Below are 23,942 nucleotides of genomic sequence, written 5' to 3' on the forward strand. Positions count from 1 at the left end.
AATTCAAAGAATCATGGGTCATACATTAATCTCTATGTAATCTATCAGAGGCGTCTGGAGGGAGTGGACTGGAGGGGCTGTAGCTCTTCCTTCCGAAATTGAGGAATGTTTGCTCTTTACAAGAATTTTTTTGGTCAGGATGAAAAAAAAAGTTACGAGAAAATAGGGGTAAAAATTACTTTATTTTAGTATTATTTTCTTAAAAAAGGTCATTCGCGCAAGTTATGCACCGGAGAGAAATTTTCTTTTATTATTTTTTTGTAAATAGCTATGAATTTTTGGAAAAATATAATTTTTTTGTGAATAGCTTTGGATTTTGAATTTAATATTTGAAATTTATTATCAAAATAAAAGCTCAATTGTTGCAATTTTAAGAGCATTATTATTAAACAAAAATAACTAATTTTTTTGGGCCCAATTGCAAGGTTTGGACTTGGTAAACATGCAGTTTCAATAAGACGGCGTAACTTGTTACATAACAATCGATTGATTTCAGAGCGAATTTGTGAGCGAGTTATTCCAAGAAATTGAGCAGTTAAAATGGCGCCTGATGAAAGAGAAGAAGGTAGGGAGATTTAAAAAGAGAGAAGGAAAATGATATAATATTTCGGTCAAAAATTGGCTCTTAATGACCTTGGAGGCCCAAAAAGATATCATAAAAACATACTTGATTATTTTTAGGTCTACTTGTTAAATTTCTATTTGCTCATTTGAATTCTATATGTGATAACATCAAAACAGACTCATATATAAAATATTATAAAATTAAATTGGGGGGGGGGGGCTTCAGAAACTTTTGGGGAAACTCAAGTCCCTCTAAAAAAAGGGGGTTTAGTGACGACATTGATTTACAGTATATCTTCTTATATTCGTTGTGATTGTTGATTTTGGGGTGGAAGACACATTACAAATAGTTTGTAAAAGAAAAAAATTAAGAACTACAGAGGAATTAAATACCAAATACAGAATAAAATATATGCATAGAATGATGTTTAAGAGCAATTTAAAAACATTTGTCAAATATTAAATATGTAGTATGTACACTTACTTCCCACATTGGGCTCATAAACAATTGATTAACATCTTATAACTATGTAATGAATAGCTCGCTTCTTCAATTAAGTAGACATGTCTACATACATGTTAGGTAGATGAAGACTCAATCATTTTATAATTTGAATCATAAGTCGCATAAAATAAGACAAGATTTGTGATATTCTACTTAAGGCTTTATTGTCCAGTCTATGACATAAATTTCGTAACACCTGGACCATCATCAACTACGTAACCTTTTGTAGAGGAACCATGAACAAACTTTGTTTACATTTAGTTCCTTCAATAAACTCTTGCAAAGAATAATAGTTTTGAATATACTTTGGAGAATTTGTTCCTAGTTCTTTTCTTGAGGGCATACAGAGAATTTAAGTGAACGTGATTTATAATGCCTTCTGTGGTGAAATATTATTTATTTAACTTCAAAACGTTCTTCAGGCATTCACACTGTGGAGTATTTTAATTTTTTTATGATGTCAGATAGTTCATTAAAATAGAAAAAAGTGTGAGATACGATTCAAGCTTAGAAAAATGTGACAGACCTACGCGAAAACTTTTTTCACCGAGAGATGTCACTTTTGGGATACCAAAGATGGCGTTACTTTATCATTTTCCCTCATGACGTATGCAACTTTTCCTTCCCTTTACATAATTTCCCTAATAAATTCTATTAAAAGAGTGAATTGATTAAAGCTGTCTAGTTTTTATAGATTAATATTTAAAACAGCATCAACGCCTTAGGGGAATTAAGTTGTCTCATAGGGAACTATAATGGAACAAATAATGATTATATGGTCTGTGTTTTGGCACTTGGTTCCTCACTTTAGGGTGAACATAAGAGAGAGGTCTGAAAATTTTCCAACCTAACAAAGATAAAAAACCTTTTTTCTCAATTTTATTTTTCAACGTGGTCTCCCTGTAACTCACCACACTTCCCCCAGCGATTCTCCCCCTCTGTAACCCGTCCCGTCTGTAAATTTTGACAGCGTAAATGTAAAGAGTTACAAGGTAAAAAAACAAGAATTAGCTATGATGAATTAGTTGATGACGGCTAATTTCCGATTTACAGCACAGGGCCATGTTGGATTGAGCCAGAAAACAGCTGGTAAAAGTCCTTGTCGCACAGGATGTTAGGTCGAAATTAATACCAAGTGCCGGGTTTCCTTGGTACTTTGTGGTCAGCTCTGGATGTTTCTGCTTCTTTTCTCCTAATCAGTTTTCTGAATGTTGATTGGTTGAATTCGAATTATCTCTATTTAATATGTGTATAATTCCTAGCAATGATTGAATAATAACTCCATGGTTGGATTAATTGGTTAATTACGATTATGGGTTTTTTTTTCTGTTTCTTTTCCAATATAACAGCGTATTAAATCTCTGTTAATTCGATAAATTTTCTTTGTACATAACTTTGGCACAAATGTATGTGTAGTGACAAAATTAAAAAAAAAAAAAAAAACTACAATAAAGAACAACAGGATTAAGTAAAAATAATTTCAAGCATGATTTTATTAACGATAAAAAAAATGCAATCTCAGGTTTTATATTTCGATTAATTATTGAATTACATTGATACTTTATGTTGTATATGCACATTTACGAGGGTGGTCTGAAATGTTTACGACCCCAATGTGAAGATGGCAGCAATCGTAAATAGAAGTTAGTCACAACTATCTAACATCGGTTGATAATTACTCACCACCAAAGTTTCAGCCATTTTGGACGCGCAGCTGTTATGTAACAGTCGTTTGAGGGAGTTGGTGTGAGTAATTTTGTGAAAATGGTTAAAATCGAGTATTATATATCCGTCATTAAGTTTTTTGGTTTATTTTTTAAATGTAACCTTTAAATAGATTCAAATAATAGCAGACATGTTATGTTAAAATTTGACGCGTCTAATAGGGTGTTTTGGTTCTCTTTTTTTTGTTCGATGTTGGGATTTGGTAAGCAAGAAACCAATGCAAAATTTCACTTTCTTACGACTTTATCTTTAGGTGGTACATCTAGTTCAAAGTTTGAAAGGAGACTAAAGTTATTTACTTCATCAATAAAGATTAAAAAACAGCATATATCCTTATTTGACATTAATGTACGATGAAAGATATTAATTTAACCTATAAAAAAGTTTTATAAAGTTTTTTTCTTAATAATTTCAATTTTAAAAAAAAATGCCTTTAAAAAAGGTCGATTTTGATTGATTAATTATGAGTCTAGTTAATTACATAATTTATATGTAAGGGAATTAAAACAAGTTAATAGATGATTCATATTCAAATTAATTGATTAATATTTACTAACTGTGAATAATGATATATTAGTGAAGCATGGCGTCTAAAATGTGTAAAAATAAAGTAGATTATGTAATTATTAGACTCTTATGTAATTTTTTTTGTCGGAATATTATTATAATGTATATTCACGCAACTTAACCAGCTTATTATATTTAATTTTTTTGATAGATATTATAAACTTAATTGGCCATATATCAATCAAAATCGACCTTTTTTAAAGGCAATTTTTTAAATTGAAATATACGGTCTATTCTATAAGTTCAGCTATGATATAAAGCATTTGAAGAAAAAATAAAAAAGATATTAGCATCTAAGTTAGGTCCTTCATTTTACTCAATTTTTTGGTGGTTATATACATTTTTTATTAAATATAATCAAGAGAAGGTAATAAATAATTCATTTTTTAAATATTGAAAAGTTTTTATCAATTTATTATTTACTTTGATCTTCATATACATCGTTTTTTCATGTCGAAATATGGCACTGAATCTTAGTTATACCCTAAACACTTGATTAAAAAAAAGTCTTTATAGGCCAAACCTTCATGAATTTAAAGTTTTAATGGACATATTCGTGTTCTACGGCTTAAACAACAATAATAAATGTGGTTTTTAGCCTGGGGGCAAAAATGCTGCTGTATTGTGTTATTAAAATCATTCGATAATTGAATGCAGTGTCACTAATCGAGATAGAAAAAGAGATTATGATGTGCAAACAAACAGGGGTAAACTATATCCCTTTATTCAAACCAAAAATTGGCCACATAGTAGTATGAAAATGAGTATTTATAACTTGATACAATAAATTTATACGTTTTTCAAATATTATTTTATAGAAATAATTGTAATTCAACATTAATTCAACTTCAAATTAAAACAAATAAGTAATGTGATTATTTTCATTTAAGAATGCTGACTTTAGAAGACATAACATAGACCTTTTATTGAATTTCCAGACGGATACAATTTCCCCTTGATGAATAATTCCCTTTTAGATTCAATACTTCTGGGCTTCATTGTATCTAAAACGTTTATCCCAAGGTTTAAAAAGCGAAGGGTTTAAAAAAATTAAGAACCCAATATTAATATACAATGAGACTAAATCGCAGAATAGTCAAAGAAAATAAAATATATTTGCCAAACTTTAAAAAAGTAATACATTATATGTTCATTTTCGAAATGTTTTTCGACCTTGCAGGCATTAAAACTTTTCAAACCATTTATGTTTACAAGACCTTAATCTATTTAGAAACAAATTATAGTCATGAGCAAATGAAAAAAAAAAAGAAGAAAAGAATGAATATCCGCAAAATGAAGGGATTCAAAACTTAAGTTATTACACTTTTAGCTCTGAGGATGATTCTGCATAAAGGAAAAAATTAATTATTGTGATCTCCATCCTTAGTACCCAAAAAGTAGGCCCATACTACATAATTTCATTGAGCATTGAAGATGAAAAAATGAGTAATTTTAATTCAGTTCTAACTTTGATTTGTATTTACAATAATGACCATTGGATACAAAAATATATTAAGTTTCTCCAACTTATCAATTTTTTTAAACGCTTTCGATTTAAGAGACATGTTCACCAAGAAGTAGGCGACAGTTAGGACAAAAATGTTGAGTCCTTCTCATTGTACAGTAGGGTATGAAAGCACATGGAAGGAATCTGAAATATAAAATGATCATTACATTCTTAAGTTATGATAAGCATCCACTTGATCATTCATTGGTAGGGATGTAAGCAGTGTAGATTTTTGTTTTGGTTAGGATGAAATTTTTTTTGGCAAAATAGGGTTAAAAGTTTTTTTCCTCAAAAAAAAGTTATTCAATCTAATTATGCAGCAGAACAAAAAAATAGATTTTTGACTTTTTTTCCCAAAAATTTAATTTTTTGTGAATAACTATAGATTTTTGATTTTTTTTGTATAGTTGTGGTTTTCTGAAAAAAATTAAAAGCTCTTCGTTGACAAAAATGTAATATTTTAAATTTTTTCAAATTTTTTTTTCTGCATAATAGTGAATTTAAAAAAAAAAATTCCAAAAAATTTAATTTTTGTGAAAAGCTATGGATTTTGAGTTTTTTTTCTTCCCCATTGAAAAACTTTGTAATATTTTAAAATAACTTTTTCAAATTTTTTTTCTGCATAATAGTTTCCATTGTTCAATTTTAAAAAAAAATGATCCTGAAAAATTTTAATTTTTGATCTTTGATTTACATCAAAGCTATGGATTTTGAGTATTTTTTTCTTCCCCATTGATCACTATCCCCACCAGGAAAGACTGTTTTTATTGTTTCTTCCGTCTGATGATAGTGAACATTTAAAGCAGTAGAACTTTCAGTACTCACTTCATCTCCATTAGAAAGCTCTTCGTTGACAACACTTCCTAGATAATTATTTTTCTTAATAATTAGCTCTAACTCACCAACACTCTTATGGGTGGTAATTTCACAATCTTCTGTCTGAGGTTGCCTATTAATTGACAATATACGTTCATTAATTTTTTCATAAAAAATACTCTCATCTGCAAAAGCCTGAACTCTTTTTGCATTACAAGACAACTTAGTATGTCCGACGCTGAAGTATTGAAACCAGTGCTGCCTTGCTTTGTCAAATTTGAGTGTAACTAACTGACCACTATTTGGAAACTTTTTTGGGATGGCGTTTGGATTTGCTTCGATCACAACTTCATAGTTTGGACCCTCATTTCGTTATACCGTTTAAGATGAGCAACTCTTGCCGAAGGTGGGTACTTTGATGGGTTTGTTCAATAGCTGAACCAAATTTTGATAACAAAGATGTAATCATTTTTTCATCCTTTAACCTTCCACTAGTGTTTAATTCAGTTATTTTCACTTTTGTAATAGATGATACGCTAAGCTTATCAGATCCCTTAATTTTCATGCATACATCAGTTATAACTAAGGGTGGTAATTTTGGTAAGAATAGAAAAGCGTGCGAGGAGAAAAGAATAAATACGCATGGATTCATTGATTAAATAATATACATCTTCTTCTATCAAGAACGTTATCATTCCCGCCTATATTATTCAATATTAATATAATATTAGATGCTAATAGTCGATAGGGAACTGAATAAAATGCCTAAAATAACGTCGCCTTTTGTCTGGATTTCTGAAAATGGAGGCCCAGGAATTTGGAAATACTTACTGGTCGAGAAACAGATGGCTTGTCGGATTTGTCGATATAAATGTGCCTTTAGTCCCCTGTCTAGAATTCCACACCACTCATTATCCTCATCTAATACCAACAGCATGGAAATTCATCTAAAAAATCAAGTTAAGGATGAATACATCAAGTCAGTCTTTAACTTTGATCTCACAAATATGCTTATTATATGTAACATACCCTTATCCATTGCTAATCATCCTTCGTTCAAAAAATTTATGGAGAAATACACGGGTAAACACGTCCATTCCCGAGGAACCATCATTAAATTAATGAAGGATGTTGGTAATGATGTAATTTATAGAAATACCCCCATTGTAAATTGTGAAGTTAAGATAATTTTCAGCATGTTTAGAGTCATCCACACCAAATTACGAAATGGAACTCTGAATTTTGTACCATCTGACAGTAAGTATTCATTTTTTTTTAAATGTAATCATAAAATATGATTCTATTTTAGCCAAAATTATCCAAAATTATGATACACAACTCATTCAATGGCAAAAAAAGTGCTTAAATGGTCACAACGGGAGAAGTAGCTTTGGGTGGTTCACAACTAGTTTATATGACTTTGGTTTCTTCACTTAAAGACTTGGGTATGATCATATGGTTTTCCAATATTACATAGTCAATAAATATTACTTTTTTATCACTTAAAGATTAGCTATGGTTGATAAGCGCCAAGAAATGGTGCTCAGAAAACTCATAAAAGGCAAAAACAACTGCTTAAATGGTCACAACAACGGGGGTAGTTACATTGGGTATAGTATTATAATTAGCAATTGTGCGTATTCTTCATGACAATAGTATGTTGTTACACAAATATAAATAATGGGGGGAGATCTTTTTGATGCCTTTAATAAGGAGTAATATCGCCGGATATTACTATATAATTATCTTTTGCACTAAATCTTTACGATTGATTTAATTCTAACATTTTTTTATTTGTATATTTATTGTCTAATTTTATGATTTTGACATTGACTTTATTATTAATAATTATTTAGATCTCATCCGTTGAGATATATCTATCATGTGCACAAGTGTATATATCAACTTCCACATTTGGAGAAAAGGGTGATGCTCTTTTTTATTATACTCCACGTCTGGCTTTTGTTTATCAACTTAAAGTTAGGACATATTTAACTGAATTCATGCCAGAACAAGAAAATATTATTTGGATCAATCTATTATTTCAATATTCTGTATTTATAATTTATTGTTATTAGTTATATGACTCTAATTGTTTGATTTTGTATATTTAACATAAATGTATAAATGTGGTTTATTTTTTAGTATGTAGATTATATTTAATTTAAGCCTTCTTTTTAAACTTGGAACTTCAAATATATTTTGAAAAACTCTACTTTGTCGTTTCATTAGCTTTTATTCTGAGAATAAGGTTCATAATGAATTACAATTATATGGAGTGTGACGTTTTCAAATCTACTGTAACGGACAAAAAACGTCTAAGTCAATTATACGTAGTATATCTTTATTAAACATTTTGCATATAAATACTTTTGTTATACCCTCAAAAATCATAATAAAGCAGGCAGATGATAATCACATCAGTATTTTAAACAATGATACCATATGTCTTTCTCACTCCCTTCTCCTTGCACGCGTTTTTCTCTACAATATTATCAACTTTGCTGATGAGTGAAGAAATATGAAGAGTAGTTGAGATCAAGGTATATATACTCAGCTATGTTCTTCTGAACTTTTCAAGCGTGCCCACCAGAAATACGGCCCGGTTCACTAATTTTTGGGATCAAGTTAAATTAAAGAGAGTCATACAGAGTTTTACGAAATAAAGGGTTTTTATTATAACAAAAAAAAATTAAATATCATGGGATAATTTCTTTAATTTTCTACAAATTTCATTATTTTTTTGATAATTTATACTAATATTCAGAGCCTTAATTCTTATAAATGTTCTTAGACGAGCGTATTTTCTAATAATATCTTGGTGGAAATCTGGAGCTGAACTTTGAAGAATTGATGTTAAAGTCTCAATAACATTAGGTTATCTCAATATTTCCTTTCCATGATATGCTTCAAAGATTGCATCAAATTTTTTTATCTGAGTGAGGAAGGAATTTGTAGGTTTTGTCAGTCCTCCTTTGGATAATGCATATATCCACGGTGTCATATCTGAATCACAAAAGGATCATCTCTAGTCTTGAAACCGATTTCAGGATATTTCGAAGAAAACTTCTTGGCCAAGTATCCAGTGATATAACCCAATCCTTGAAGTCTACTGTCATAGACTGAGGAGGAAGAATTTGACGGTGCTTCGAATTCCAGATCCGGATTTATAGCCAACTCGGCAGCTAAAAGTGAAGCATCTTCATATTCTTCCTAATCTGTTCCTTTATTTTCCGGTTCTATTTCCTTAATTAAACAACCAAGAAAATTATCCATTGATGAGGTTTTTACCTCTTCTAATCGAACTGATGTTGACCCAATATGAAGCCAGTCGGCTTGGCCAAGAACAACTAGTCTTAGTCTATTGATACAATCAACACTAGTTGGGTGGTCGTTGGATACTCCCAAAGCCCTCAAGTGCGAGAAAAAGTTTTGAGAGAATCTTGATTTAACCTAGAAGTAAGTATGTATTTGATTCTAGATTCTTTCTTCAGGTCATTGAATAAGTTTTCTAAAGAGCAATGGAAATCAAAATTCCACGCTGGAAAGGAATCATTTTATTTCCTTTACCAATTCCCCGGATACATTTAATTGTCTCTTTCATCTTTTTAAGAGCCTCTTCCTGTTTCTTCATATGATTACCAAATCCACACAAGTTTATTTTGGAGTCAACAAGCTTCCTACTATTGAAAATGATTAATTATAATTAACCATAACGATAATGTATTCCTATATTTACTATCCATTTGTTTATTTAAAATGTCCAAAAGTTTGTATTGAATTCCAGGACCACATTTAAATTAGGCAATCCATTTCCTTAATGTGGATAAAACTGGCAAGGGAAGGGGGAATTTCTTCTGAAGATATTTATAGGCTTTTCCTCCAGTCATTGATCTAAGAATGAGATACCTCTGAATATATTCCTCCGTCCATTTTTTAAGTCTGACGTTAATATTCTCATTCATTAGAACATTGACTTGACTTTGTGAAAATAATTTACTTAATTTACATTTATAAGCTTTACATTCACTTCTTTTAGATGCATTTTTGGTCAAACTGACTCTTCATTATCATTTTTTTTTCAAGTCTATTTATTTTCATGGGAAGTCTTTTCTTTTCCTTCCCCAATGAAGAAGCTGTTCATTATATATATCTGTCTGTACTGACACATTTATGTTTTGTTGGGGTATTAAATGCTCTTCAATAGTCCCAAAAGATACATCCAAAGAAGGCTTTAAATATTCAAATGATACTTTCATAGCATCAGAGCATTCTTCAGGTGGCTTATTAACTTTCAAACTTCCTTGTTTGGGAGTAGTGAGAAGTTCATTGGCAATTTTTTTGTGTTCTTGGAGGAGAGCCTAAGATAAATATAAGGATGCCCATGAATATGTCCCATTTTTTTTATTTTTTTGAATTGGTAATCTGAGGAATTACCAAGGCGCTGATATTAACAATGGTCTTAATTCAGTAATATAATTTGTCTCACTCCCGCCTTCTCCTGGCTCTCTTATACAAATTCAATATCTGCATATTATATCGATAGCCACACGTACGTCCCACATTGAAAGAAGAGAAAAGGGGAAAACAAAGAACGCCTTAAAAGCAAGCAAATGAGCTTTTAAATTAACCGAAACTGGAATAAAAATTGTCCAAAATACAAATTATAATTCTTTAAAATAAACATTTGTATAACAACAAAAAAGTTGCAAACCAAAAAGTTTTAGCAATAGAATCTCGTTAAACGGATTTAAAGGGAGTTTTATATAACTTGGCTTATGGAAATGTCAATAATCAATACCAAAATAGATTATTAGTATTACCCCCTAAAAAGAACTGTGAATATAAGAATATATAATAATCAATATTATTCGATTAAAGTGTTTGTAAAAGTTTAATATTTTGATCCTATGATTCAATCGCTTTGAACATGAACGTTTTGATAAGTCATAATTAGTCAGAAATTTGACAAGAACACATATTAATTATTTGATATCCAATCAGTGACTCCTTGTCTACCTACATGGGATCAGTAGTATTTATTAAGTACTATGCAATTGATTAATATATTTGAGAACATATTCATTCTTTTCCACAAATAAATAATTCGTCCATCTGTATAATAAAATACATGGATGAGTTCCAGTTGTGTTTAAGATACTCTATATACATCAAAAAGCTTTTATATTTGAGTAGGCTCACAAATTTTCAAAAACTTAATAGTAAACAGTAAAAAAATGACAAATCCCTCTTAGAGATCAGATTTCCACCTGCATAACCTGTTGGGCAGTTTGCAAAATAAAATGGGGTCTCTCGTGACAATTTCTTATCATAGAGAGATTGAAATTAATTAATATTAGTTACAAAACAAAACAAACCTGATCTTTGAATTTCCATCCGTGCCCTCCAAGCAGTTGGGCGTCTCCAGGAGCACCGTCTACATGAGCCACCAAGTCCGAATCATTGGAGAGAAAGAAATAATCTGTAAAAATGACCAAACAGAGCAGGCCAATATCCTCAATCCATAAGACCTGGGGGTTTCACACTACTATCCAGAGAGCTATCAAAAAGTGGATGTAAAGAACCTTGTGAGTGTGGAGAGACCACTGTTGACAATGAAATAAACCCATCTCCTCTGTTACAAGACTCTTTTGAACTCTTTTTTTACACTTTTGGCCTCCCAATAGCCCTGATGCCAACTCCCTTGACTACACCTTTTTGGATGCATGTCAAGAGGAAGGCCTGCAGTGTCTGTCATCCAAACAACGAGACCCTCAAAGCCATCGGCATCCATCACTGGGAAGCCATGCCAGAGGATTACATCCTTAGCCAGTGCCAGGCCGGGCCGCGAAGCCATCATTGCCACTGATTGAGAGATCTCAGACACATTGATCCTAACATATACATAATGTTAATATAAAATTATATGAATCAAATCTTTATTCAAAATTGTAAAATTTATGATAAAATTCCTAGAAAATATGTTTTTAAATTAACAGCATTGATGAGAGGTGGAAGGAGGATAAACGAGGATATCTACAAGAATGACTTCGATATAGATTCTAAATTTTACTCAACAAGGAATTACAATTATATCTCCGCAACAAATCCTCCGGGGTATTCTTCTTTTTTGAAGAGCACAGACAAATATTTGATCCGGTTTCGTATGTATAAATGATATTTTGTCTCTAGTAGATAAAGAACCTCACTCCTCAGGAAATATCTAATAATGACAATAGTGTAGAAAAAGAAAATTGAAACCGGAGTTTGCCAACTCAAAAAAAAAAAAAAAAACAAGGCATCTAAATAAATGACTCAATTTTTGTTATTAATGATGCACATTATTGATTTTAAAGAGATTTCCTATATATGATGGAGTAAATGTAATACTCTAATGATTCCTTCTACTTTAATGAGTGCAACTCCATCTGACCAATAAGGGAACATTAAAAAAGCAAAACAATAAATCTAAGATGGATCTTTTCAAGAGTGTTAGAGTAAATAAAATGAAAAATCCCTTCCCGAACAAAAGATGAACATAACAGAGTAGACATATTTATAAAACTAACTATAATAATTGAAGGTTAATTAGCTATATGCGGGCGTTGAGCATGTAAATGTTTGTAGGGTATATCCAAGAGTCCTTCTTTAGAGGACAACAGTCTCTTCTCAATCAATCAATAAATATTTTCTTATTGTGGACTATTTTAAACTCCTCCTAGAAGGTTAAAATATATTCATATAGAACTTACGTGTCTGCTAACATACATTAAAAACTGAAGGAACAATCACGTTATATTTTATACTTATTTATTCCACATTTTGACATTTTTCTATTTTCTTTCTTTTCTAGAGCTTAGAGATCAGTGTATACTTTTATTTGAAGGGAGTTGAACAGAAAATATTATCAATTAATGCTCTTTTGTTGTGTGATACTTTTCAATAGTGTTGTTGTGTTTATATAGAACATAAGAATTACTGACAGTCCCACTTTTGAACATTAAAAAAAAATAGAAGGTAAAATTGTGACGTCATTGAGAACGGCTATCTTTTTTATTCATTTTTAATTGAGGTTAAATATTTTATGACTTCTATTAAAATATTCTGTGAAGATAATAATGGAAAAATGAATATTTCTTACAAGATATTTACAATGCGCTCAATAAACCCATCTAATGACATTTGAACAACATTTTTGGGTATATAATATCCCAGTTTCAACAGATATTAAGTACCCCTTTGTTGATAAATTTTATTTTTTCAAATGTTTCTCATTCTTTTGAATCAAGATTTTATCGCCAATACTGTTTAGAATGCTCCTAAAACATTAAATATGACTCTATGGAACTCTTTATTTGTATAGAGAATGCCTTGCTTAGAATTTATTCGTAAATTTAGTAAATTTTACTCGAAGTTTAAGAATTTAATGATCTGTTCAAGTAAAAAATTATTTTTTTCCTTTTAAACTCTTGGATTCTTCTTTTTTTCAATGTGAGGACTGAGGCGTGCAACGCTAGCAAAAGAAATGTAATATTGTAGCTTTTATTTAATACAATACACGCAACCTCTTCAAAATTGATGGATACTTACTTGATTCCCAAAATTTGTATTGTAAGCTTTTGTATCAAAAATATAAATTTAATGCTTCTACTCTAAGAATAACAAATTATATTCACTTGAAACCCAAAACTCATATTGTTCATATCCTGTTAAGATAAAGAATTACTTTTTCCCTATGTTTTAAATTCATAAAAGTACTTTGAGTGTAAAATGGATGAAATAGTTAAAAACTTTAATTAAATTAATTGGAGTAGTTAACATTATCGCTCAATGATTTATCATGTTATTAGATACACTTTATTTTCGGGTCGGGGTAATTTTGTCGCGAACATTTTCGCCTCTGGTAATTTTTCCTCGAGGAAGTTTTGCCACATGACATATTTGCTTCCTTTTTGGGTGTTGTACATAATCGGTTCGAACTTTACTGTTGTACTGGTGTAAGTCTGGTGTGTTATTTAGCTGGCCTGCTAATTTGTAATTGGTAATATAAGGAAATAATTTTCTTTTCCTTAACTGTTATTATTATTATTTAATTCCTGAATAATGAGTATCCGTCCCTAAATATGTATCACGTGATGTTGATATGAACTACAACTACGACAAATTTTATAGTTTCATAATTGTACATTGTTTATATGAGTTGACCAACAAGAATTTCTCTTCAGAAACAGTGTTACTTGTTTAAAGCCTGTCCTTCTCCAGATAGTATTATTATTTTCCTTTTTCTTATTCTCCTATATGCCATAAAAATAATTTGATCGAAGGTTAATAGAGATACAATGTTGTCCCATCATGAATTTTCGTTTGCTATAATTTTTAATTTGATGTACCGTACCAATTTCTAGGGAAGGCAGACAGGTTTTGACGCCATAGAGTATAAAAACGGTATATTAACATTATATAATACTAGAAATTACATAAATTGTTTCATCTCACCATTCAGTAACTGAACATGTAATACATATTTTGAAATACTATTCATGTATAAAAAACTAATCATTTCTTAATATTATTGACATTCAAAACAAGGTCAAATATATATTTATGTTTTTTACATTATTTTTACAACCGATTACAATAGCATATATTTAATATTTTGTACCTTTCTCAATATCCCCCCTCTAATATAAAATTGTTCCGAATTCAATCATGTCCCTTTGATCATGAAATCAACTCTATTTTGATATTTGAAAATTATGATCTCTTATTTACCACCTACATACATAGGTCATGAGTGAGAGAAGACCCTCCATTGTGGTTAATTCTGACTCCCGACGCAGTTCGGGAGACATCAGTAGCAAATTCATGAAAAAGCGCCGAAAGTCCTCCGTACGAGTAAGTGCCACTGCCAAGAAGCATAAAAAGGAGTCAGATGCTGGGCGTATGAGAAAAAACGTGGCATATCAATTGGTTAGAAAAGAGGTGGATGCAAGAAATCGAACACGGTAAGGGAAAAGGGTAGTGATTACCCTCGTCGTTCTAGTGTTAAGAAAAGGTGGGCATAGATATATAGCATCATGCAGCAAAAATAATTCTTAGAATTTTGCAATCTTTTTATATTACATTTTTTTTATTTACATGAAGTATTCATTTGTTAGTCAAAAAGTTAGTTTTTAGAACAAGGCTATTTTAAGGCCACCATGGCCTTGAAGGCTAAAACAAGAAGCATCTCTTGAGCCTTAAAACCTACATTAAAAATTTCAGCAAGATCCATTAATTGGTTTTGCCGTGATTCCTTGACACACAAACACATACATTCACATTTAATATACACATAGATTAGTGTTGTATCGGTCCTTATTTAGGACTGAAGACTCCAGTCTAGTTCAGCCTCAGTTTGGCCCAGTTCAGTTCTGATTATCAGTCCTAAAAACTTATAAAGTTGTGTCCTTGATGACGTCACTTAACTTTATTGATTCTTTTTTTAATTGGTTCTAGTACTGAGGGTCTGAAGGACCGAAAGTCTCATGAACCCCTTCTAAGACTAGCCTGGACTGTACCAAATAAATAAGGAGTAACACAATCCTAATATAGATTGTTAAAAAAGTAAATACGCACCCTCCCGCCCCGTCAAGAAAAATCACAGTCACGGCCCTGTGAGGGAATTCCTCTTTGCTCTCAGTAATTATAACCAAACTAAGATACTTCTGTCAGGGCCCAAAAATGCTGAGCTCTTTCAGGGTGGTGAATTTGATTTTTTTTTTTTAAGGTGTTGACTGACTGTTTTTAATTTTATATTTCAATTATTTTAAGGGTAAAAAATAGAGATAAGGCATCTGAGGTGTATTATGTGGATCGGGATCGTGCTGCTGCTGTCGTACTTGGGACCAAAGACATTCGAAAAGAATTTCGGGTAAAAATCAAACAAGCTCTATATAACTCTATGCAACAGTATTTTTGCCCCTCTGCCCCTCCCGACCTAAAACCCACATTTATTATTTTTATTTAAAACAAAAATGACCATCAGATCAATCAAACAATTTGCCTTTTAAAGCCTTTCTAAAAAAATATCGTTTTAATTGTATAATTTCGATTCAAGGTTGTATTTCTAAGTGAAATAACTATATCTATGGAAATGAAGGGTAGTAACAATTTCTAAAAACATTCCAGCTTTCTAAAAATACGTATTTTATAAGTTATTTTCATACAGATCCTACAAAATATATTGAGTCATACAAAAGTTGAGTATTGAGATTAATTTTTAAGTTTAACTCAATGTTTTCTTATATGTAGAAAGGTTTTAAAAAATATGCAATGTAAGGTTCTGTGAAAAAAATAGCGAAATTAAATATAATTAAGTGTATTATTTTACTAATTGTAATAAATTATTTGTATTTTAGAGGCAAGGAGATTAGTCGCAATTTAAATATGGTTCATCTCTATTTATTGATCATTTGAATAAGTAATATTCCTATTTAATTTTTGAACTTTTCACGTAACCTTTTTATTAATTATTTATTAAATATTCTATAAGAAAATTCAAAGTTAAACAAAAAAAAAAAAAAACAATAAAAAAATTATCGGCAAATTTTTTCAGTAGTAACATAAAACTTAATCGTTAGTTTTAGCTATAATATAAAGCAATTGAAAAAAATATGCAAAAAATATTGGCTCTTGTTATGTATCTTCATATCTAATAGGTTTAGTAACCCAATGTGATGTTAATGTTCCAAATTTTATATGTTTAATAATAGATATATATTCATCCAGAGTTATTCCCGGAGAATAATGTAGTAGAAATCAAAGCCATATCCTCATACATCAAAACTTATTTATAGGGTCCTTCATTTTACTTGACTTTTGTATGATCAAAAACATTAGGATCTGTATTAAAAATAACTAACTAAATAATTAATCTTTTGAATAATGCAATGTTTTTGATCAATTGTTATTATCACTAATTTTCATGGAACATTTAAGGTTAATTTACTTTGAAATATGACTTTGAATCGTGACTATACTCAAAAAACGTGATTTAAAAAAAAAGACTTTAAAGACCCGACCTATAGTATTTGAAGGTTTTAAAGGACATTCCCTGTTTTACGGTTTAAATAACAACAATAAATGTGGTTTTTTTTATTCAATGTGCGTTCCAAGACCTGAATGTTGTTGCATAGTGTAATATTTAAATTAGAATGTTTTATAATGTATTAAGAAAAACTTATTTATTCTTATTTATAACAAATTCACCAACGTAGAACAAACACCGACGTGATAAACATCAAAAGCTCGAAAACAAGGATGAAGAAGAGGAGATTGACATCTACATCCTAGTTCTCCAGGGACAGCATGAACTTAAGTAAATCACAAGTGGAGTTAACAAATTTATTTCATATCTACATATATCTCACTTCTAGGTCTGGAGACCCTGCACGGGCTTTAACTTATTTTATTCGGGCCATGGAAGCAGAGCCTGACAACATTAATTTAAAAGTGATGAAAAGTAATTGCTTTGTTAAAATGGCCTTGTATGATCAGGCAAATGACGTAAGAAATATACTATATTATAGACATATGTATAGATCTGAGAGCTAGGGACATGAGACTGTATTTTGAAAACATTAGACCTTACTTTAGCTTAAAATCTAAGACTTGAGGCTTGAATTGACCTGAGGCTATTTTTGTAACAAACCATCATATCACTTCCTTTTTTTTTCAAAAGATATAAAGTTTGGTTGTGGGCTCTATTACTGATTATTTGATAAATAATAACATATTTGTTCTGAACTCAAAACAATAAAATGCCTAACATAAGTATATTGGCATCCTTACTTTAAAATCTGCGACATCCTTCAAGTCAAAAGACTCCAATTTAACGCACAATGCATGTCTGCAGGTTCTCTTATACAATGGAGAATTATTTAAAGATAACTATTGACCAGATTGAAAATTTTGTCATTTTACTAGAAAATATAATATTTGAAATTTTTTGGAAAAAATGTACCTTGATGTAAACAGCTGTAATTTTCGTAATTTTTTTGAATAACTGAATTTTTGAAATTTCTTTCCAAAAAATTGAATATTTAAAATTTAATTTTTATAATTTTTTCCCAAAAAAATTATTTTTGTGAATAGTTGTTATTATAGTTTAATTTTTGAAATTTTTGGATTTTTTTTCAAAAAATTTCATAAACTAATATACCCCCAAATATAATCCTGCGGACGTCCGTGGTATCAGTCTTTATTTGGGTCCAGTACATTCCTATCCAGTCCCACTTGTCGGTTAAAGAAGGTAAAATCCATCCTTGTGACGTCATTAAGGGTGTTTTTCTGTTATATGATTATTCTGAAAAACTATCGACATTCTTAGACAAAATTCCAAGGACTGGTTTGACAGTCCTAAGACTGTACTGGACCCAATAAATAAGGACCTACACAACAATAGACGTAATTAAGGCTCAAAATTAAGGACTCAAAACTTGACTGGACTTAATAATATTTTATAACAAGTTGCGTGACAATCCTTTCAATTTTTTGACTAGACATAAAGTTAGCAATCTTCAAAGTAAATTTAATAGAGTAAAAATACGCAATTGGAGTAGGAATATGCTATATATCTTATAGTTTGATTTGATTTTGTTCATGACTCTTGAATGATTACAACTAGACTTAAAAAGATGTGGAAAGTTTCCGAAAATTTCGATGGAAATTTCTCGAATTTTCAAATGAGTAGGTTATGCGATTTTGAAATTTTCCGTATACATTTAAAGGACAATACTTTAGATTTCCTTAGTTCATACTCTAATCATTAGATACTGATCTTCTGAGTACACTGAAGATTCCTTCCCATTCAACCCCAACCCCTTCACTTCATCTTAAATATATCTTTATCGTCAGAATAACAGAAAAAATATTAATTTTCTTACTACAGTTATTTTAATTATAACTTTACCCTGATAATTTTTTTTTGCGCATTGCCTTTTAAAAAACACTTTAAGGGCCGCAAAAGAGGGGTGGGAGTCTTAACTTTCTTCAGTTAAATACATGGGTAGTAGCAAGTTATTGAGTTTTAACTTTATCCAAAGGATGGTCAAATATTCGGGGATATGGAATTATTTATTATATAGTTACCACACATCAACTGCTGTTTTACAAGAGCATAAACACAGGGACAACATACACACAGGTGTTTATTTAGATCATGGTTTCGGATTCGACCCCGGTTTCACAGCCAAAAGTATGAGAACAATATTTGGGGTAGAAAATAAACATTAAGAATTGTTTAATTAGTCTTTTCTAGGGTAAAAATGTATGTAGATTATGATTTTTAAGTTTCAATCCTGTATTTTGTGTCGTTTAACCAAGAAATTTGAATATGTGACCAATTTTCTCCAAAAATGACAGTTTGACGTGACAAAAATTTTGAAATCCCAATTTTATAGACCTTTAGAATCTACAATCTCCATTAAAATAACCATTATTTAAGTTCAAATGATAATAGTGGCTAGGACTTTAAAATAAAACTGTTTGTTTAGTTATTTCTTTCATAACTTTGTGCAATGACCCTTTAAAAATATGTATCAAGTGACAAATGGAATCGAAAATTCACACTTTTTGATAAATTCCTGGCTTTCGGTAGGCATATCTACTGATAGGAAAGGACTATAGGGTTGATTTACATATCATTTTATTCAAAATTGTAATAAGCTTTAAATTGATATTTAATTTATACTATTTTTTGTACCGGAACATTAAAAAAATAAAAATATTATGCCTATCCACTAATTCTATTGACGTGTGAAAAAAATAAATAAATAGTACATAAAAACGTTTGGCGCTATATACTTCAAAATTTGATAGTTTGTACCTGAAATAGTATATTTTAGGTGATGCGTGTAATTTTCTCCTATCGGCTCTATTATTTCAGTTTTTTTACGATTTATCTCATTATGAAAGGCTGCAAAAAAAACAAAAAAACAATACAGAATGAGCAATATTCTTGAAAAGTAAATCGATTATGCCCAGGATATACTTCTCTATGAAAATAATACCCAATTGGAGTTAAACTTCTTAATACTTCTGAAAAAAAAAAATTACGAAGCAAAATAAACTCAATTTTTGAGTAAAATATCCATATTTCGTAACGCGTAATATTGCACAATCATATGACTAGCAGCAACTTGATATTGATTAAATCAAGGTCCAATTTGTCACAGAACAACTACAGGTCTTCAAAACCACAAGTATTTTGACTAATTGATTCACTTGTAGAAAATGCTGAAGATATATTTTTATTTCCGTCAGATTAGACATACCTTTATAAAAATGCGTATATCTAAAAAACCATTGTATATTTTGTATTTGTGACTTTAAATTTGAAGTCTACATAACATTCTGGCTTAGAAAACATGTATTACTTATAAGAAATCGATACTTGATATTTCCCAATTTTGGCAGTGAAACCGGTGTCGAATCTCAAACCATGTCATAGCGGATGATTTGATTAATATGATAAATTACCATGGATTTTTGCTCTACGTACTGACAATGCAGCAATTATAAAGGAAGCCTGGGTGCATTTGGTAGAAGACTGTCCTCATATAATGATGGAGTATAAAAGAGAAAATAACGAGGTATAACCAATCTCCATTAAATAAAGTTTCCATGTTTGAAAATATATGGAATTTTGCAACCCGAATTACAACTAATTTATTATACGGGACTACCTTTAGAAAAGTTTTGTATTCAAATTGACAAATAAAAAACAATTATGGACTTGAATAGAGCTCTAAAGAAGTCCGATAAGACTCGATAACCGTATTTTAAGAGCTTGGACTTGAAAATCAACTTGATACCAAAGACATTGGACTTGCAGTTTGGGGACTTTCCCCACATTTGATATGTTTTTATCTAAAATGCACATTTATATTTTTATGTCTTTAGTGTGCTTCAGAAGCACTTGAAGTTGATCCAAATTGTGTCCGAGGGATTTTAGCTAAAGCTGAAGCTATGTATCAACTCGGAAATTTTGAACATGCCTTAAAATATTTCTATAGGTAAATCGATAATAAGATTCTTCAAATATAATTATATAATAATTAATTAATTGTAACTTTTCCCTATAAAGAGGACTGCAATTAAGACCAGAATTAAACTCTTTTGTTGTTGGGATTCGAAAATCCCGTGATGCAATTTCTAACTGCCTCTCAAGGAAATTTGGTTTTAATTTTGATTCAATGAAGCATGAAATCTCCCAAATTGAAAAAGAAACTCGGATGATTGAGATATTTCAAGAGAAGGAGGCAAATGGCTGGGACGAAGAGGATATTATTAAGGAGATCATGGGAAACGAGCAAAAGAATGATCTAAAAAGAGGAGCTTCGGGGGATGATTCCAGAACAACTCCATTATTAGGAGACAGAGTTTACGATAGAGGGTCTGATATTTAGTAAGTAATTTTCTTTATAAGCAGGCTGGGCCCCCATCATGCCTATTGCGTACATCTGTTCCTTTAAAAAAAATCATTTCTCCATTTTAAGACACTTATTCCCTCATGAGATGTCATTTTTTATGTACCAGTAATGACGTCACATAGTCATTTTTCCTCGTGACGTACGCAATTTTAGTTATTGATTGATTCATGATCATAGCAGCTGCTCTAACTAACAAAAGTCAGCTGATATTATCATGAATTAATCAATAACTAAAATTGCGTACATCACGAGGAAAAATGACTGAAATTAAATTTTGGTCATAAATTAAATTTGAACTTAGTTGATGATTAGTTTTTGCCACTTTTTTTTAGCCATGCCCCTGAATTAAAAGATGTCTTTGGAGGGCAATGAAAAAGGAGAAAAGAAATAAAGGGTTTACAGAGTTTCTCTGTTAATGTTTATTTTTTTTCTTTTCATTTCCCCAAAAATGAAAAGAAAAGCATCGACGGTGCTCATTTTTTTCTCAATCTCCGAGCCTGATTATACGCTATCATAATACACACAACTACCCTACTCAAAAAAAAAAAATCTTTTTTATAGTCAAAATACTGAAGACACTGAAACCTCAACACTTCTTGATGTTGGTGATGATATCCTTTTACGAGACACAGAACATAAATTCAGTGTCAAGGGTGGGGAAGATGATTTAGCTTCAACATCAAGATATGTCTCCTCCTCGTCACTCTCCACGCTCTCATGTAGTTCACTGAGTGAGGATGAAGAAATTATCGGTTTTGTGACTCTCAAGAGTCTTGAGCCTAAAGTTATCAATATACCAGAACTAGAGTACATCAAAACTCATCCAAAGATGTTTAACAAAGGAGAGAATGCACTTCAGTTGGAGGAGCTGAATTCAATCTCTCAGTCACATTCAGCTGGGATTAGTCCCAATGCTCGAAAATTATCTATCAAAAGGCGAAAGCGAATGATGAAACAACAAGCGTGAGTAGTTAAAATTGTATAGTTAGTTCCTCAATCATTTTATGAATTGACTTTGATTTCATGAGGTGGATATTCATTCTTAATGTGTGGCTAAACCATAAAAAATAGTAGTGTTAAGATTAGGCCCAGAACCTGGTTTGGCCTGAGCTTATTTTTTCTAGGCTGATTTGGGTCAATATTTTAACCTTCCTCCTTTATTTTCAATCAAAACCTGTTCAAAAGGGCAAAAAAATGATCAAATTAGAAGCTTAATATTGTAAATGAAGCCCTTTAATAAATAAAAAAAATACATGAAGCAAATACATTTTCAAAAAACTAAATTGTCTTTAAGACAAAACATCGTTGATTTTTAGCAATTTCAAGAGTTTTATAAAAATACTCACTCTCGGGCAATAATTTTCCTAGTACCCTCAAAAGGGACATCTTGAGGGGGAGGGGGTATTTGTTAGCTTGGGAAAATCTCCTCAAGCTAAGAGACGCGTCTCTTCACTTTGTATTTTTTGTAAAATTTGCTTATACCATTATGAGATCGGCCTAGGATTACTAAATCGAAACCCAAAACCATTAGACAAGTTCCTTCCTTTTGAATTAGCTATCATTATTACTTTTCAGGATGGAGAAACGAGAGAAAAGAGCCAATCGTTATTTTTTGGGGAAATTAAATGACGATAAAATGTACCTGGAGAATCTAATGCGGAGCAAATCACATCCTGCAAAGTATACAAAAAGTCCAAATGTTCCTACATTGATCTTAGACGAAGATGAAGATGAAACTAAGTTAGGGATGCAGGAAAAAATTTGTCGAGAGGCAGAGGAAGCACTCAACTTTCTTAATATGCGCAAAGACTTTTGGCAACAACATCAACCCCGCTATGCCATCAAATTCTTCCTCCAAAAACGAAAAGAAGAAGACCAAAAGAAAAAATTGCATAGAAAGACGAAAAAATCTCCCAAAATAACTTAATTACCCATTAATTGCACATGATTTATTATCGTACATTTTTGTGCCTAGATATATTTATGTACAATAAAGCTTATTCTCAGTTTGTTTGAACTCTACCCGTAAGCATCTTGCAACTTCATTCAAAGAAAATTTAAAAATACACAAATCAAATCAGAGGGATTTTTTTTTGCGTGAAAATAAATTTCCTCTCATTAATTTATTCATATAGAGGGGATTAGCAGGGCTTATTGCAACACTTTTTACTATTGAGCATGTCACTCAGCTTGTAGAAGGGATATTTATATATGATGTGTTTTTTTTTGTTTTTTTTTGCAAAGCTCAAAACAGTATGCAACTGTTCACAGCCAATTCATAACGGTTACAATAAAGTTCACCTCCTTTTTTTAATACCAAGGAAAGTTCAACCCAAGAGAAGTTCATCTTGAAGCAATTCTATCGTGATGAAAGTTCATACTGATGCAAGTTCATTGCAAGGAGTGTTCATCCCAAGGAAAAACATGTTTTTATATGATATAATAAAGTTATTTGAGAAGATAAAATGAGTGTGTTGTATAATTTCCTTGTACAAGTTCAAAATGTATTGCAGAAAATAACAAATAATAGTCTGATAATTTGATACAATCCCCACCTAGAGTGATAATTAAATGAGTAATATATCTATATTCAATTTATTCGGTCGTTGAGACTTACATAAAGAGTTTCCTTAAGCATAATTTCTGATTTAGATTAGGAACTTATTTACTAAGATAATGGTTATATTACTTAATTATTAAATCTTTGAATTAAAAGTAGAATAAAATACTACATCATATTGATTTTTTTATTAAGATATATTACAAAATATATATATATTGTGGG

At 30.7% G+C, this 23,942-nt stretch overlaps 1 protein-coding gene across 2 annotated transcripts; it reads left to right on the top strand.

Annotated features, from left to right (window-relative positions):
• Positions 1-23,179, top strand: LOC121123626 (uncharacterized). 2 transcript variants are annotated; one of them, XM_071890617.1, is made up of 10 exons: positions 1-168; positions 497-565; positions 14,472-14,689; positions 15,498-15,597; positions 16,943-17,043; positions 17,102-17,231; positions 20,628-20,740; positions 20,812-21,132; positions 21,719-22,120; positions 22,733-23,179. In XM_071890617.1, the coding sequence occupies exons 1-10, from the start codon at positions 106-108 to the stop codon at positions 23,082-23,084; spliced, it is 1,869 nt and encodes a 622-aa protein (XP_071746718.1). In that variant the 5' UTR covers positions 1-105; the 3' UTR covers positions 23,085-23,179. The 2 variants fall into 2 exon arrangements, with proteins under 2 accessions (XP_071746718.1, XP_040574696.1); XM_040718762.2 differs by lacking the exons at positions 1-168; positions 497-565 and adding an exon at positions 12,550-12,701.
• Positions 23,180-23,942: the final 763 nt, after the last annotated feature.

The sequence above is a fragment of the Lepeophtheirus salmonis genome, chromosome 8 (genome assembly GCF_016086655.4).
Source record: "Lepeophtheirus salmonis chromosome 8, UVic_Lsal_1.4, whole genome shotgun sequence".
Lineage (NCBI taxonomy): Eukaryota > Metazoa > Arthropoda > Copepoda > Siphonostomatoida > Caligidae > Lepeophtheirus > Lepeophtheirus salmonis.